At 35.9% G+C, this 14,525-nt stretch overlaps 1 protein-coding gene across 3 annotated transcripts in view; it reads left to right on the forward strand.

The window, feature by feature from the left end:
- The window catches only part of LOC131160462 (light-mediated development protein DET1), a 104,171-nt gene that overhangs the window by 13,920 nt on the left and 75,726 nt on the right, over window positions 1–14,525 (forward strand). The window contains exons 2-4 of one of the 3 annotated variants that reach the window (XM_058116166.1): window positions 6,751–6,844; window positions 13,633–14,060; window positions 14,175–14,403. In XM_058116166.1, the coding sequence (XP_057972149.1) occupies window positions 6,773–6,844; window positions 13,633–14,060; window positions 14,175–14,403 (729 nt within the window). In that variant the 5' untranslated portion in view covers window positions 6,751–6,772. Of the gene's footprint in view, window positions 1–6,750; window positions 6,845–9,976; window positions 10,111–13,632; window positions 14,061–14,174; window positions 14,404–14,525 lie in introns of those variants that run through there. The other 2 variants (XM_058116168.1, XM_058116167.1) reach the window with 2 other exon arrangements.

Below are 14,525 nucleotides of genomic sequence, written 5' to 3' on the forward strand. Positions count from 1 at the left end.
TTCCATATTGTTGCTTGCTCATATGCAGACAAAAATGGTTGGCCATATGTTGATTGTGAGGAATTGTCGTGTGTAGATTGATAATCACTATAACTACTAAAGTCTTGTTGTGTTCCTATACTCATAGATTCCAAACTAAGGGAAAAGGTCTCCTCTTCTGTTTGATGCATCCTCCTTTTTCCCTTTCTACAACTATACTACCTGTCAATTGGACACATTTTTCTTTGTAGGCCCTCATCTTCTAGTTGGGGAGGATGTGGATATTTCACTTCTGGTCTATAGTCTTGTCATCCCTTATTTACTTTATAGTCCCCAACATCACCACCTTGCCCACTACTACCATCGGGGTTAGATCTGTCACCACCAGCATCATCGTTGTCATTATTATCATCACCACCAAAGGGCATAGTGAATGAGTTCCATGTCTAGATCCAATATTCATTAGTGAATCATCACTATTTGATATCACTTCTTCTACCATTACTTGATTAACATCAATGCCAAATTCATCCCATGCATGCTTGGCCATTTGTGGGTGGGGGCTTCTGGCTTGTTCATCAAGATGGGATGGTTTAATCCATTGGAGAAGTGAATACTCATCCTCGTCACCAATTCATTTGATATGCCAAGAAGGTCCAGGGGATCTTGTTCAACCACTTTGACCATTTCAGCCTCCATATCTCTTATTCAAAGCTTCATGTTGTAATAATGAAAAACAATTTGCTGAAGTCTGGTGTAGGCTAGTTTATTTCTTTGCTTCGTGTGAATGAGTGCAGATGTCCTTCAATTTTGTTCACAAGTTGATGAAGATGCAGTTCGTGACAAAATGCACAATGTTAGCTTCCTTAGGGTTGGAGCACTTGATCTAGACATCATCCATCAATCTTCATCTAAGATATTTTAAGAACATAGGTAGTACTTAGTAGATTGTACTTGAAGTTTGTAACTTTGTATTGTGTATTTATTAGTTGCCATGGTTGCCCTAGCTGCTTCTCCATTTTTTTTTATTTTTATTTTATTTTTTTTGCATCTCTAACTAGAATAATCTGAAAAACACATTTTGTTATTAAATAATTAAGCATGGATTAAGATTTATTTATTCAATTTTATTTTGAAAACATACCTCATTTCCAATTTGATTTAGCTAGAGGAATGTGGCTCAAGGGTGTTAAAAACTTTATGAACCACATCAAGCAAATAAGGATTTTGCCCAATACCTTCTTTGTATTGACATTTTGAATTTAGAAAATATTATGTCAATCAATTAAAGTAAAATGTAATAAGTAATTTAATATTTGAATTTATTGAAATTTATTAGGAAAAAAGGGCAGTCTAGTGCAAAAAGCTCCTGCGTATGTGGGGTCCAGGGAAGGGGTGAACCATAATGGGTCTATAGTACGCAGCCTTACCTTGCATTTTTGCAAGAGGCTGTTTGCACACCTTCAACCCGTGAAGAGGATGTTCAAGGGTTCTCTCCTAATGGTCATTGATTACTTTGAGAACCCATCTTGTACTTCTTGCGCCTACTTCAATGACATCTTTTATCACCCTTATTGCTTCAAACACAACTTCTAATGTCGGCCACACTTAAATGTTGACTTAATACTTGATATATAGGCTCATAAATGTTACAAACTTTTACCACTCTATCCCCAAATTGATGGTTAAGAACTATGCTTACAATTTTTCAACCCAATTTTGTTCGACTAAGAGAATGCTCGGCCCATTCATCAAATGTGAATAGAGATTTTAAGCCTACTTTTTCTTTTTTTGGGTGTAGGCTATCAAGGGCTATGTAGTTTGTAGCAAATTGTGTAGCCCCTAGATGCACAACATCCTCTTGATAGTGCTCCCTCATTTTAGCAAGCAACCATCCATGGTTATATATAAAATTTGTGATCTGTCTCCCCTGTAAGACCATTGTGCTTATTGCCTCTCTTTTTCCGATCTCCTAAAAAATGAGATCAATGCAAAGGGCAGCGTAAGGAGTCAAGTACAAGTTGAGTTTTTTCATTAATTTTAGACCTGCTTTCTTGTATGCACTGCCATTATCTGTCACCACTTAGACAATATGTTGCATTCCTACCTCTTGCACAACATGTTTTAATAGGCCATATATGTATTCATGGTCTTTTATTTTATTGGAAACATCTACCGACTTTAAAACCTTGTAATCCTTTTGAAGTAAACCGTAAAATTTATGATTGATAATTTTGTAGGGCTTGTCCATCCATCAAACAATCCGTGGCCCACTCTTTCTTCACTTCTTCCGCATGGCCTTCTATTTCTTTTACCTCTAATCAAGATATTTTGTTGTAATTTCATAGGGTGTCGGTGGATTGACTCCTGTTCCAGTTGCTTGGCAACCCCACACCATGTTTTTAAAATGAGGTGATTTTGCATTATTAGGTGGAACATTATCATATATAAAAAACTTTTAAATCAACTTGTTCATTTCTTCTTTTATTCTAACTCCTTTGAATAAATTTTTCAAGCTTTTATTTTATTTTATTTTAATTAATTAATTAATATTAATATTAATATTATTATTATTATTATTATTAATATTATTATTATTATTTTTTTTTGCATTTGACTTGTAATACTAAGGGGGTTTTGAAATATATGACTTTGTTTCCAACTCTCTCACACTTTGAGATCACCTCATGGGAGGTCACCCTCCATTGCTACCAGCCCCAAAATTGCTTGCTTGTTGGCTACTTGCAAACCTAAAAGACTGATCTCCTTTCAATTTCGTTTGTTTTGAAGCATATAATACTCGATGGTACGCAAACCTCTCATAGCATCATTTGTTTTGAAACATGCAACATGTGAGACGGGTATGCAACATCATTAGGATCGTCCTCTTCATAAAATTCTTGTCTTTGCATCAAATTCCCACGCAATTCATTTTTTATTTCTTCTATTCTTTCTATTTTCTTTGCTTTAGCTGTTTTTCTTTCTAAAACAATTTTCATTTCCTACTTACTTCTGGAGGTACTTTATCACAAAATTTTATATTATGCTGTGGGTCATAATTTTCTAAGTGCATCTTTAATCTTGTTGCTGCACCACTCTTCATTTGTATTTGTAGTATTTGCGAATCCATTTTTTACGTTGGGCATTGGGTACCCATGTTCCTATGCGGGATCTTATTTTCTTCCTTCAGATATTTTTGCAGGTAATTTTACTTTCCTACAAGGCTACAATAAATCAATGATTAAATGCTACATTAGTCAACAATTTTAAAAAGGAAATTATTTAAGATGCTAAATCAAGGTGAAATTATTAAATAAGACAAACATTAAAATGTTAAATTAAATCTACAAACTTAATAATAATTTACAAAATTACTAATAAGTTATGGAAACTAAATTATTCAAATAAGTGAAATAATTTATACTGTAATAAGCTAATAAGTAGTAAATTACTTTAATTTTATTTAGTTGTGACTAGGTGTTAAATTAGTTAACAATTTTAAAAGAAAATTATTTATATGCGAAATCAAGATAAATTAATAAATAAGAAAAATATTAAAATATTAAATTAAAATTACAAAGTGAATGATAATTTTACATAATTACTAATAAATTATGGAAATTAAATTATTCAAGCAAATGAAATAATTTATACTATAAATAGCTAATAAGTAGTTAATTACTTTAATTTTAGTTACTAAACTTACTATTTAGTATTTTCTATTTGCTAGTAGTCTAGGATTGAGGGTGTAAAACATAAATGGGAGAGGTTAATAGGAATTTGAAATTAAAGGAGGGCTGAAGGGGCAATCTCATAAATAGACGGGGGGATGGGAGGTTTTAAGTAAATAAAGAATAATTTAAGTAACTTAACCAGGAAGCCGCTTCGCGTGTTGGCTGTCCTGCAATTCCTGCTGCTGCTCGTCCTCTGCTCACTGCCCTTGCGAGAGGGAGATTGCAGAGATGGGAGGAGGTGCGGCTGGCTGGGACTTGGGAGATGGAGGTGGAGGGTGAAGCTGAAGGCTAGAGGGAAGGAGTCAAAGGGGTGGAGCACTGGAGCCGAAGGCTAGGGTGTTTTTGGGAGTTTGAAGGTGGAGCTGTGGAGGAAGCTGAAGGGTAGGTCCGTAGGTTTCTGTTTTTGGAGTTTGAAGGTGGAAGATAGAAGAAGAAGAAGCCTTTTTGTTCTAGGACCTCGAGGTATGTATACTTCTGCATGCTAGCTAATTTATAGAAAAAAATTTCCTCTTTTTTTTGCATTATTGCGTAGATATTTTTATTGGTATGGTCTTCAGCCTCTTGATGAATTTGTGGAATAGCTGGAGTACTGGACATGGCTTGCATCTGCAGAGCATCCCTGCAAGATTTTTTTTTTTGGGTCATGACTCACTTAGTCCTCTGAAAAGTGAGAACTGAACCGAGATTTGACTTAAATCTCTCCAGTCTCCACTGTATACTTGCACTGCACAAAAGGAAGCAAGAAATCACGTGGAGAAAACAAAATGAAGGCAGATAGCAGCGCTAAGATTTCCTCTGCCAATTTTCTCTCTTTTTTTTCCCATAATTTTGCAGAAAATTTCGGGAGGGCAACTGAAAATTTTGAAAATTTTGATTGAAATTTACCAAAATCTCGAAATTTTGTCGAATTTATGTAAAAACGAATCTGTATCTCAATTTGGTTCCAAGACCCCTGAAGTCTGAAATTTTGACATTCCAATCAAAATTTAAGTCCTTGATATAGGTATAATACTATAATGATTAATAAATAATTGAATATTATAAAATATCACAAAGTTCAATAGTGAATAGTCCATTATAATGAACTATTAATTGTTGAATGATTGATGGAAATGCAATATATTTAACATTTAAGTATTTAACGAGTGTATGCATTCTTTAAGAAAATAAGACCATGAATCAAGACAAGAAAATACTAACAAAAAATTGAACTTTGTGGTTTTTAAGACATATTTTAAGAGAATGTGTCATAAAAACAATAAATATTTGAATTTATTGTGTTTTATAAGAAAAAATGTCTTTTTTTTTTTTAATGTATAGGCTTCCTTTAAAACTTTAACAGCTAAAATAAGAAGAAAAAGTAAATTAAAAGTATAAAGAAAACTGATTAAAATATAAAAAATAAATAAAAATGGATAAAAAATGGAAGGAAGGCAACAAGTAAAGTTATTAGTTACCTATCGGCACTGAGTCTTCTCGGCTTGTCCCCTGTCACAGGACTCACGACTGCCGACTGGTTCTTCAATGGCAGAAAGAGCAGCCAGCCCCTCTTCTGGTTCTCCTCTTTCTTCTATGGCAGAACAGAAAAATAGAGGAGAGTAGGAGACAACTGGCAGTCCTTCAAAGCTCATTCTCAATGGCAGAAGCAGCGCACAGAGGAATGGGTGAAGAGAGAACAGAGGGGTGCTGAAGGGAAGGCCAAAGGTCTTGTTCTTCTCTCCTTTGGGACAAAAGCAACACAAAGGGCTCAAGTAACAAAATTCTGCAAAAATAAAAATAGAGACAAAATTGGGTTTTTGTTGGCCTTTAAAGCAGTCGGATATGTACATGCAGTGAGAGACGAGAATCGATCGAATTGTGTGATTCAATTCAATTCATCGATTCACTGCCTGAATCGATCAATTCACCTTCGATTCAGCTTTAAAATCGATTCCCCTCACGATTTGAATCGATTTACTGCCTATTCGATATGAATCGTACAATTCGATTCATGGTTAAAATCGTGGTAGAGGAAGTGTAACATAATGGTAACGGGTGTAATGGGAAGCGGGAGTAGTGGATGTTACGTAATGGGAAGCAAGTGCAATGACCGTGAATTTTTTTCAAGCATGCGCAACCTTGTGCATATTAATGTATTTTGCATGTTTTAAGCTTTTAACCCTTCTTAGAAAGAGTTTTGGTGTATTTTGGATCCTTCAGTTCAACTTAGTTGTTTGGCAAGGGCATGAAATTTGCGTTTGTTTTAAACCACCGTTGATAGAAAAATTACGTGTGTTTGTGCATGTATTTATATTTTCTCATTATTCTTATGCATGATAAATTCTTATGTGTGATAAATTAATTAATAAAAAAAATAATTTATACACTCCATTAAACTATTAGACACATTAAACATATGATTAGATGAATGATACAAATATACAATAACTAGAAAAGAATAGAAGGTTGAAGTTGAAAAATATAAAACATAAATACCAAATTGTTAATGTTGTCGAAATAAAATATTTTCCTAACTAGTTAGTATTTTAAAATTGTTAATTATTGTATCTCTTGTGAGTATTTTAAAAAATAGTAAATTTGTATCATTATCATCCTCATTATAATCTTTTCTCCCTCTCACCACATAGTATATTGAGAATAATTTATGAAAGGTGGGGAAACACAAAAGTGAGAAGGAAAAGTAAAAAATAAAGTAATTTTTTGGGTGTAACAGTCTTGTAGCAGTTACGTAACGGCCTTTACGTTATGGTCGTGGTCCTCCGGCCATAATTTTTCTTTCCACTGATTTTTTGGTGTGTAACAGTATCGGGAACCCAAAAAATTGTTACGTAATGGCGTTACATAATGGTCGCGGCCACTATTTTAAACCATGTTTCAAATCGAGAATCTTATTATTCTAACAACTATGCTGGTATCTTTATTCTTCATTGATGTTCTCATGTTTGATTGATGCTTTATTATTTTTTGAGTAATGTCTTGAAATTATGTTTTATTGGAGGGACATATTATCTTACTTCTATTTGCATGTGATAAACAGAGTTCGTCTGTTAGTAGTACAGATGTTCAGGAGCAACAATATTGTCACCAGAATTTTTGAGCGTCAGATTTGCACACCTGCTCCCGGAACAAGCGTACTTTTTCACTCGTCATCTGTTCTCCATACATATTTACTTTTGTAGATTTTTGTTATATTGAGCATTTTGCTCTTTTATTTTGCCATTTTATATTTTGAGAGATGTAAAGTTGTTGCTTTTTTTTTTTCGGTTGCATGTCTAGACTAAGGTCTGCCTTCAAGTTGGATTTTTCTTTTCCTTTTCTTTTTGTCCCATTTACTAGTTAGAATTGATTTTCTTTTAATTTTTTCCTCCAGCTCATGTTATGCTTGCTCCTTAATTAGTTTATAGTATTGTATTAGAAATATGAAATATATATCGTTCCCTTTGCTGAGCTAGCAGGTTGTGCTATTTTGACTTGGTTTATTGTCTATATGGGTGTTCCCTTAGGAGTAAATCCCAACTCTTTATGGGACCCATTTTTTGAAAGTGGCTAGGAGATTAAAAAGGTAAAAATGGGCGTTCTTCACTTTAGGGGGTTGCATTACTCTTATACACACTTGTCCATCCTCCATCCCATGTATTATCTTTCCCTTTTTAGAATTCCTATGAGAGTGGCACAGATGCTTGAGATATAGATGAGGGATTTGCATTACTCTTATTCACTTTAAGGGGTCGCATTTACAAGTTAGAATTGATTTTCTTTTAATTTTTTCCTCCAGCTTTCATGTTTTTCTTGTTCCTTAATTTGTTTATATTATTGTATTAGAAATATGAAATATTATATTGATCCCTTTGCTAACTAGCAGGTTATGCCATTTTGACTTGGCTTATTGCCTATATGAATGTCTCTTTAGGAGGTAATCCCAACTCTTTCTAGGACCCGGTTTTTGAGAGAGTGGCTAGGAGATTAAAAAAGTAGATATGAGCGTTCTTCACTTTAGGGGGTTGCATTACTCTTATCCACACTTGTCCATCCTCCATCCCTTTGTATTGTCTTTCCTCTTCTAGAATTCTTGTGAGAGTGGCATAGAGGCTTGATATATTGATGAGGAATTTTTTGTGGACAAGAGGTGGTTAGTGAGGTAAAGACCATCTTGTAGGTTGGGAGACCATGAGTAGATCTAAAGGGGAGGGAGGCTTGGGTCTAACTAATTAGGTATCAAAAAACATATCTTTGGTGGGGAAATGGTTAAGGAGTTCTGCTTTAGAACCTAAGTCTCTATAGCATAAGGTGATTCACAGTAAATTTGGTCTGCTACAAAATGGGTGGGATGCTAAAATGGGAGTCAATATTACTTATTCCAGTCCTTGGAAGGTTCTGTCTTAGATTTATCATCATTTTCTTCCTAAAGTCCAGTATAAAGTGGGTAATGGAGTGAGAGTTCATTTTTGGGAGTACCTTTGGGAGGGGGAGGCACTTTTAGCTCTTGCATATATTCATCTCCTTCAGTTACCAAATCATCATGATACCCTAATTTTTGCTTTTCTCCTTTTGCAAGAGGATGGACACTTTTGGGATTTCCATTTTGGGAGAGATCTTAATGTGTGTGAGAGATGGATGAGTTGGCGCTTTTGACCAACTTGCTTGACTCTTTTCATGTTCTTTTGTTCATTTGAGGAGTGATACAAGTATTTGGAGCTTAGATCCTTCTAGGGAATTTTTTTACCTATCTGACTTGTGATCCTAATGGGGTTCCTTTTGTCTTATCCTCATAGATTTGGAAAGCTAAAGTTCCCTAAAAAATGAAAGGTTTTATTTGGATGGCTATACTTGAGAAAATCAACACCAATTACTTGCTTTAGAAGAGAAGAACTACTAGGGCTCTGTTGCCTCATGTTTGTCCCTTTTGTTTGAGGAATTGGGAGACATGCTATATTTGTTTCTTCATTGCCCCTTCATGTTGGCCTTTTGGAATAATTTGTTTGGTAACTTTGGTGAAATCTGGTTTTGCCCCTCCAAATTGAAGGCTTGAAGGTTTTTTGTACTATTATGTTTGGGGGGGGGGGGGGGTGGTTTGGCAATGGGTAATGACGGGAATGCCTTGTAGCAGTGCAGTGTTATGGTATTTGATTAAAGCTTGATATACATTGTTGGCCCACAACTCAATAGCTTAAGTTTTTAGGTAAAGTGGTAATCTTGGATACCAGGAGGTCCTAGGTTCTAGTCTTGTTGCTTGCATTTATTGTGTGGTGTTCAAAAACTTATTGTATTCCCTGTAATGGGTGTTAATTTATCGTGTGTGTTATTTCTCTATGTGCTACTAGGCTGCACATGCGCCCGGGGGGGGGGGGGGGGGAGTGTTAAAAACTTGATATACCTTATTGGTCCACAACCTAATAGCTTAAGCGTTGAGGTAAAGTGGTAACCTAACAAGTATTATATGGTGTGTTTGGTTGGAGAGGAATGTTAGAATCTTCAAAGGTGTGGCTAATACTAAGAATTTGCTTAAGAGTAGAGCGGGTTATCTTGCGACATTGTGGGTGTTAGGAAGTGGTTTCTTTTAGCATGTTTCTTTGAAAGACTTACAGCTAGGGGTGTACAAAATTTACCAAAAAATCAAAAACCGACCCGAAACCGAGCCGAAATAAGTTCCAGTTGGATCTTTCGGTTTTCGGTTTCCAACCCAAAGCCAAACTGGAAAACCGAAAAACCAAAATATCTTATAAAAATATATTTTAATATTGCCCTACAATATAATATTTTACTAAAATTGATATATATATATATATATATATAAATTCTTCGACTAATAATTTTCTGGTAAATGCAATTTTGAATAAAATAAATGCATCTTCACATTCTTAACTTTTTATTTAATTTTAATTATCAAAATAGAAATCCGAAACAGAAAAAAGAGAGAAATAGTTTGTTTTTATAAACTCGGAGAGACTCCCCTCCCTCACAAAATTTCAATGTGGGACAGCAAGAGTGTAAAAACTCTCAATGCTCTCAGCCTCCCCCCAAATATTTTAATAGGCTCCTCTTTCTCCATGAACACAAGAATGGAACCCCGGTAAAACATTACAATTGCAAGGACATTTTTGCACATCAACATTCACATAGACAAAGCCAAATCCACATAGGAATTACAGATCTGAAAATCTACACTCTTCCAACCAAATGTCCACAGAAATTTTGAGCCCCAACATCCACAAAAATCTGAAAAAAAAAAAAAAAAGGGGAAGGGAAGAGGGAGAAGAAGAAAAGAAGATCAGCAGAAGAGCCGTCTCGCACCTCCACCCGCTGCCGTGCTGCTCCTCATCAGTGCTGTAAGCTGTGGCCGCCACGTGCCCGCTGTCATCGTGGTGTCTCGCCATCACCGTCGACCTCCTATGCACAGGTAACCTTCTCTCTCTGTGCTGTGCATTAACCCCTTCCCCACTTTGAGTCCCACATTGGATGTGGTAGAGATTTGAAGCCCCTCCCTTCCCCCCTTCCCTTCCTTTCCAACTCCCAACCCAGTTGCTTGCTAATGGGCTGAGGGCTTGCTTTATTGCGCCTGGCCCATATTTGGCTCCCAAAGCCCGCCCTCCATAAAGGCCCAATTGTTGTAATGGGTCGAGGTTCATTTCGGTTAGAAACTGAAAAATGAACCGGAGGATTTTTTTTTTTCTTAAAAATGAACCATTGGTTCACGAGATAATTGTGAAAAATAATTAAATAATTAAAAAATCAGTTAAAAACTAAAAGAACCATAACCGAACCGCCATTGTTCGGTTCTCCGCGGGATAATACAACCGGTTCGGTTTTCGGTTTCGGTTCGAGAAGTTCAAAAACCGCACAGTTCAGTTTGGTTTTTGGTTTGGCTGGCCCATAACTGAACCGATTACACCCCTACTTACAGCGGGGTAAAATGAATAATAATCTTCTGAATAATAAATAAAATTCATCAACATAAAAAATGCAGCTGCATTCAAGGGAAGTGTATTCATGAAGTTTTTAAAAAAAATAACAATGGAAAAGTTAGACAAAGAACTCAAAAGCGGTTGTGATAATATTCTGCTGTTGTGTTTTGGGGGGTTATGGCGTTGTGAAAATCTTCCAGAAAAGAGGTTCTTGAAAAACTGTTGGCAGGACTGTAATTTTGGAGAAAGTTGCAGATTTGAAGTGTCTGCATGGTGATGATGGTTTGCTCTGATACTAAGTTGATCTAGGAGAAGGACAGTACCAAATTAATGTAGGACAGTGTAGAAACAGAGAGGGTATTGAGGGGAAGAAGCAGAGGGGAGGAGGAAAGAAGAAGAGAATAAGAGAAGACAGAAGGGAGAGGAAGAGAGGTTGATCTGCTGGAAGAATGGAAGACAGCAGAGAATTAGAGAAGAGCAGAACTGGAGATAAATTGGACAAAACAGGACAGAGAAGAGGAGGAGGAGGAGGATGAAGAAGAAGAGGAAGAAGGAGAGGAAGAGTGCAAGAGAGGGGGGGAAACTGACACGGAGTTCTCAATTCAAATCAACTGTCTTGTGCAATACACAGTCACACTACTTAGACACACTATACTACAACTGACACAAATAATTACAAAATAAACCCAACTAAAACAGAAAATTAACTAATAGCCCAGAGTACTTAAAAAACACAAAATAACCCTGAATTAACTACAATTCTAAATTATCTCAGTTTTTACTAATTTTTTAACAAAATCTTTGATTTCCAAATCTTCAAACAAAATATGGTTGTCTATAGGTAGCAAGTGATCCTCCATTATAACCTTGCTTTTTTATACTCGTTTGGGAACTGAGGCTGGAGGGATTGGAAATGAGAAATTCTTGTTTTAGTCAAAATGGTTCAGAGGTGTGGGTAAGTTTGCTTTTAGAAGAAAGAGTGATGGCAGCTTTATTTCGAGGCATTATCATAGGGTTAAAATTTAGCTAAGAAGGTTACTGAGATAAATTGAATTAAGGAGAAAAAGAGATGTGGCAATATCTGTGATGATGAGAGTGACTTTTGGTAGTCATTTTGTTTGTGAGGGAGGCTTACTTTTAGACTTTTAGTTGACGTTTGCAATCAATTTGGGTATGTGTCAGAATCCTTTTTATTTATTGGTGGTCATATTTGTTAGGTGCCTCCATCTCCACTTGACGGTCTAGACAGTTTCTTTTTTTGATAATGATAGAATGGGCAAAGAGAAGCAGGCAGAAGATGGATTAAGGATGATATTCTGCCCATCCTTTTGCTCGTATGGGGGAGGATAATCGGAAGGACTTGTAAGCACAACAGCTGAAGTCTGTTTGGATAGTGGTAAAAGTAAGGTGAAGAAAGACAGCATGAATTAGTTGGATTGTAATTCTTTATTAATTATGATGGAAATCATTTGAAAGGGGGGCCTTCTTAATTAGCTTCTGTTATTATATATATATTTTGCTGTTTGTTTTAGTTATGTGTTTTTTTTTGATAATTTCTTGTCCTCTCTTGGTTATAGTTCTTTCCCTTCCTTCTTAGTGAATCTTCTTTTACTATCTGAAAACATTACCTTAAGCCGTATTTGCTGGGAATTGCAGAATACTGCACAGACCCATAAAATTAATTCAGATCCAACTTGTCACCATGGTTTCCCGAAGTCCTATGTATCAAACATGGAGTCATGGACATAGAAGATCCTTTAATTTATTTCTGCATAGGTAAAGACAGGTGATGTATTTACGAGTGAAACTAGAAAACTGTTACTTTGAATTGGAAAACTGGAGAGCATGTTTACTGGATCAGCGTGCTTGTACATTTTGGTAAGCTGGTCTTTTGGTCAACTTTGTAACTGAAACTGATAGAATCATACACGTACAACTGCCAATAGCAGTTAGGTTTGTCCATTGCTTGATTGATGCCTTTTATGCAACATACAATCGAAATAATACAAGAACCATTGCTGTCTTTGATTTCATGTTGTCATAGATTGCTGAAATACGGCCATAAAACTATGGACAAATTAGTGATATCAGCAACCACACAATGGAGCAACTGCCAAGTGTAAACCCAATATCTGCTAACCTAGATATTTTCGCACACACGTCCCCACCTGTTTGTTATTATCAAACAAACACACATGCATATAACTTGAATATTGATATAGTATCTGACACAAATAAATAAATTTACAATTTTTTTTGAGAAGAAAAAGGAATTTGTTAGGAAGGAAAGATACAAAAGCTAAGGACAAGATGCTCGCCCAAAAATATAAAGAAAGGAACAATTATAGAAGATCTGTATTTGATCTCTTTGCTATATGAGTCGAGGGAACACCCCAAAAATACTCCAACAAGCTAAAGCCCAAAGTAAGCCAGAAAAACCACTATCTGATAAGTAGGAAGGTGTGCCTAAACTTTGATGTCATTTTATTTTCTAAGTTTTTTGACAAAACTAATGCGTTCTTCGCATATGGACTGCACTCTTTTTACCTTCCAGACACAGATGAGATACCTGGAGGAATAAAAGGAACACACTTGGCAGTACATAACTCAAAGGCCAGTGCATGCACATGCGCACACACATGGTGGTGGCAATGTTTTTTTTTTTGGGGTGGAGGGAGGCATACTGCTGCCCTTTTTGACCATTGCCCTTTAAAATAGTGAAGGTCACAGCTTGTCTAAAATTGAAGCAGACCTATAATTTTTCCATGATTCATAAAAGAATCAACTTTATTTCCTGAAGAATCTCAAGTTCTATAAGCTTCACCAGTAATTAGAAGGTATCTTCTCATTTTTTAGGTATTAATAACGTGTCCTGTGTCAAATTTGAGTTTCTTTGTCTGTAGCTTTCTCATTCCCTCCTCTCGGTTTGTAGGGAAACATTATTTTGAAGAAAATTCATAGGCTTGTATCCTGTTATGCTGCCAAACGTGAGCAATAACATAATTGAATCTATGCAGATCCATTATGCTAGGCGTTTTTACGAGAATCTAGTTCCAAGTTATACCATATATGAAGTTGAGTGTCCGGACCATTCATTTCGCAAGTTTACTGATGATGGTCAGTACCTAATAAGTTTCAGCCGAAATCATCAAGATGTGATTGTCTATAGACCAAAATGGCTATCATTTTCATGCAAAGAAGAAGATTGTGATAATCATGATCTTCCCGCAAAAGCAAAGAGGTTTGACAGCTTCTTCACCCAACTATATTGTGTATCACTTGCTTCCAGCAATGAGCTTATTTGCAAAGACTTCTTCCTGTACATGGAGAGTAATCAATTTGGACTGTTTGCAACTTCAACTGCACAAATTCCTGATGCACCTGCAACTGGAGGAGCTATTCAGGGACTCCCATTGATAGAGAGGATGACTTTCTACCTTTTGAAGTCTGTATTGCCACCGGTTTGACAATTATTTGCATTTTTCGTTTTGAATTTTGACTTTATTTTTTATGGTCAGCAAGTTTCATCTGACCTGCTTGTATTATTTTGTATAACTAGATTGGAAGATGGGGTAATACTTGATGAGAAGGTGTTCTGCAATGACTTTATTAATTTAGCCCATAGCATGGGTGTCTTCTTGTATGATGATTTATTGGCTATTGTATCCCTTCGTTATCAAGCGATACACATTCTCCAAATCAGGGAATCTGGCAATCTAGTAGATGTGCGGACGATTGGGGCATTTTGTCGTGAAGATGATGAACTTTTTCTCAGTTCCTATGCCCAGGCAAGTCTTTATACTTTAAGCTCTGCTGAAGTGAAACGGCTAGTTACAGCTTAGCATTGTTATCATGCGTCAGACTTCACTTGGAAGTTTTACTTTTAAGAAGTTACCATTTGGCTGCATAA

This window comes from Malania oleifera, chromosome 7, assembly GCF_029873635.1.
Source record: "Malania oleifera isolate guangnan ecotype guangnan chromosome 7, ASM2987363v1, whole genome shotgun sequence".
NCBI lineage: Eukaryota > Viridiplantae > Streptophyta > Magnoliopsida > Santalales > Ximeniaceae > Malania > Malania oleifera.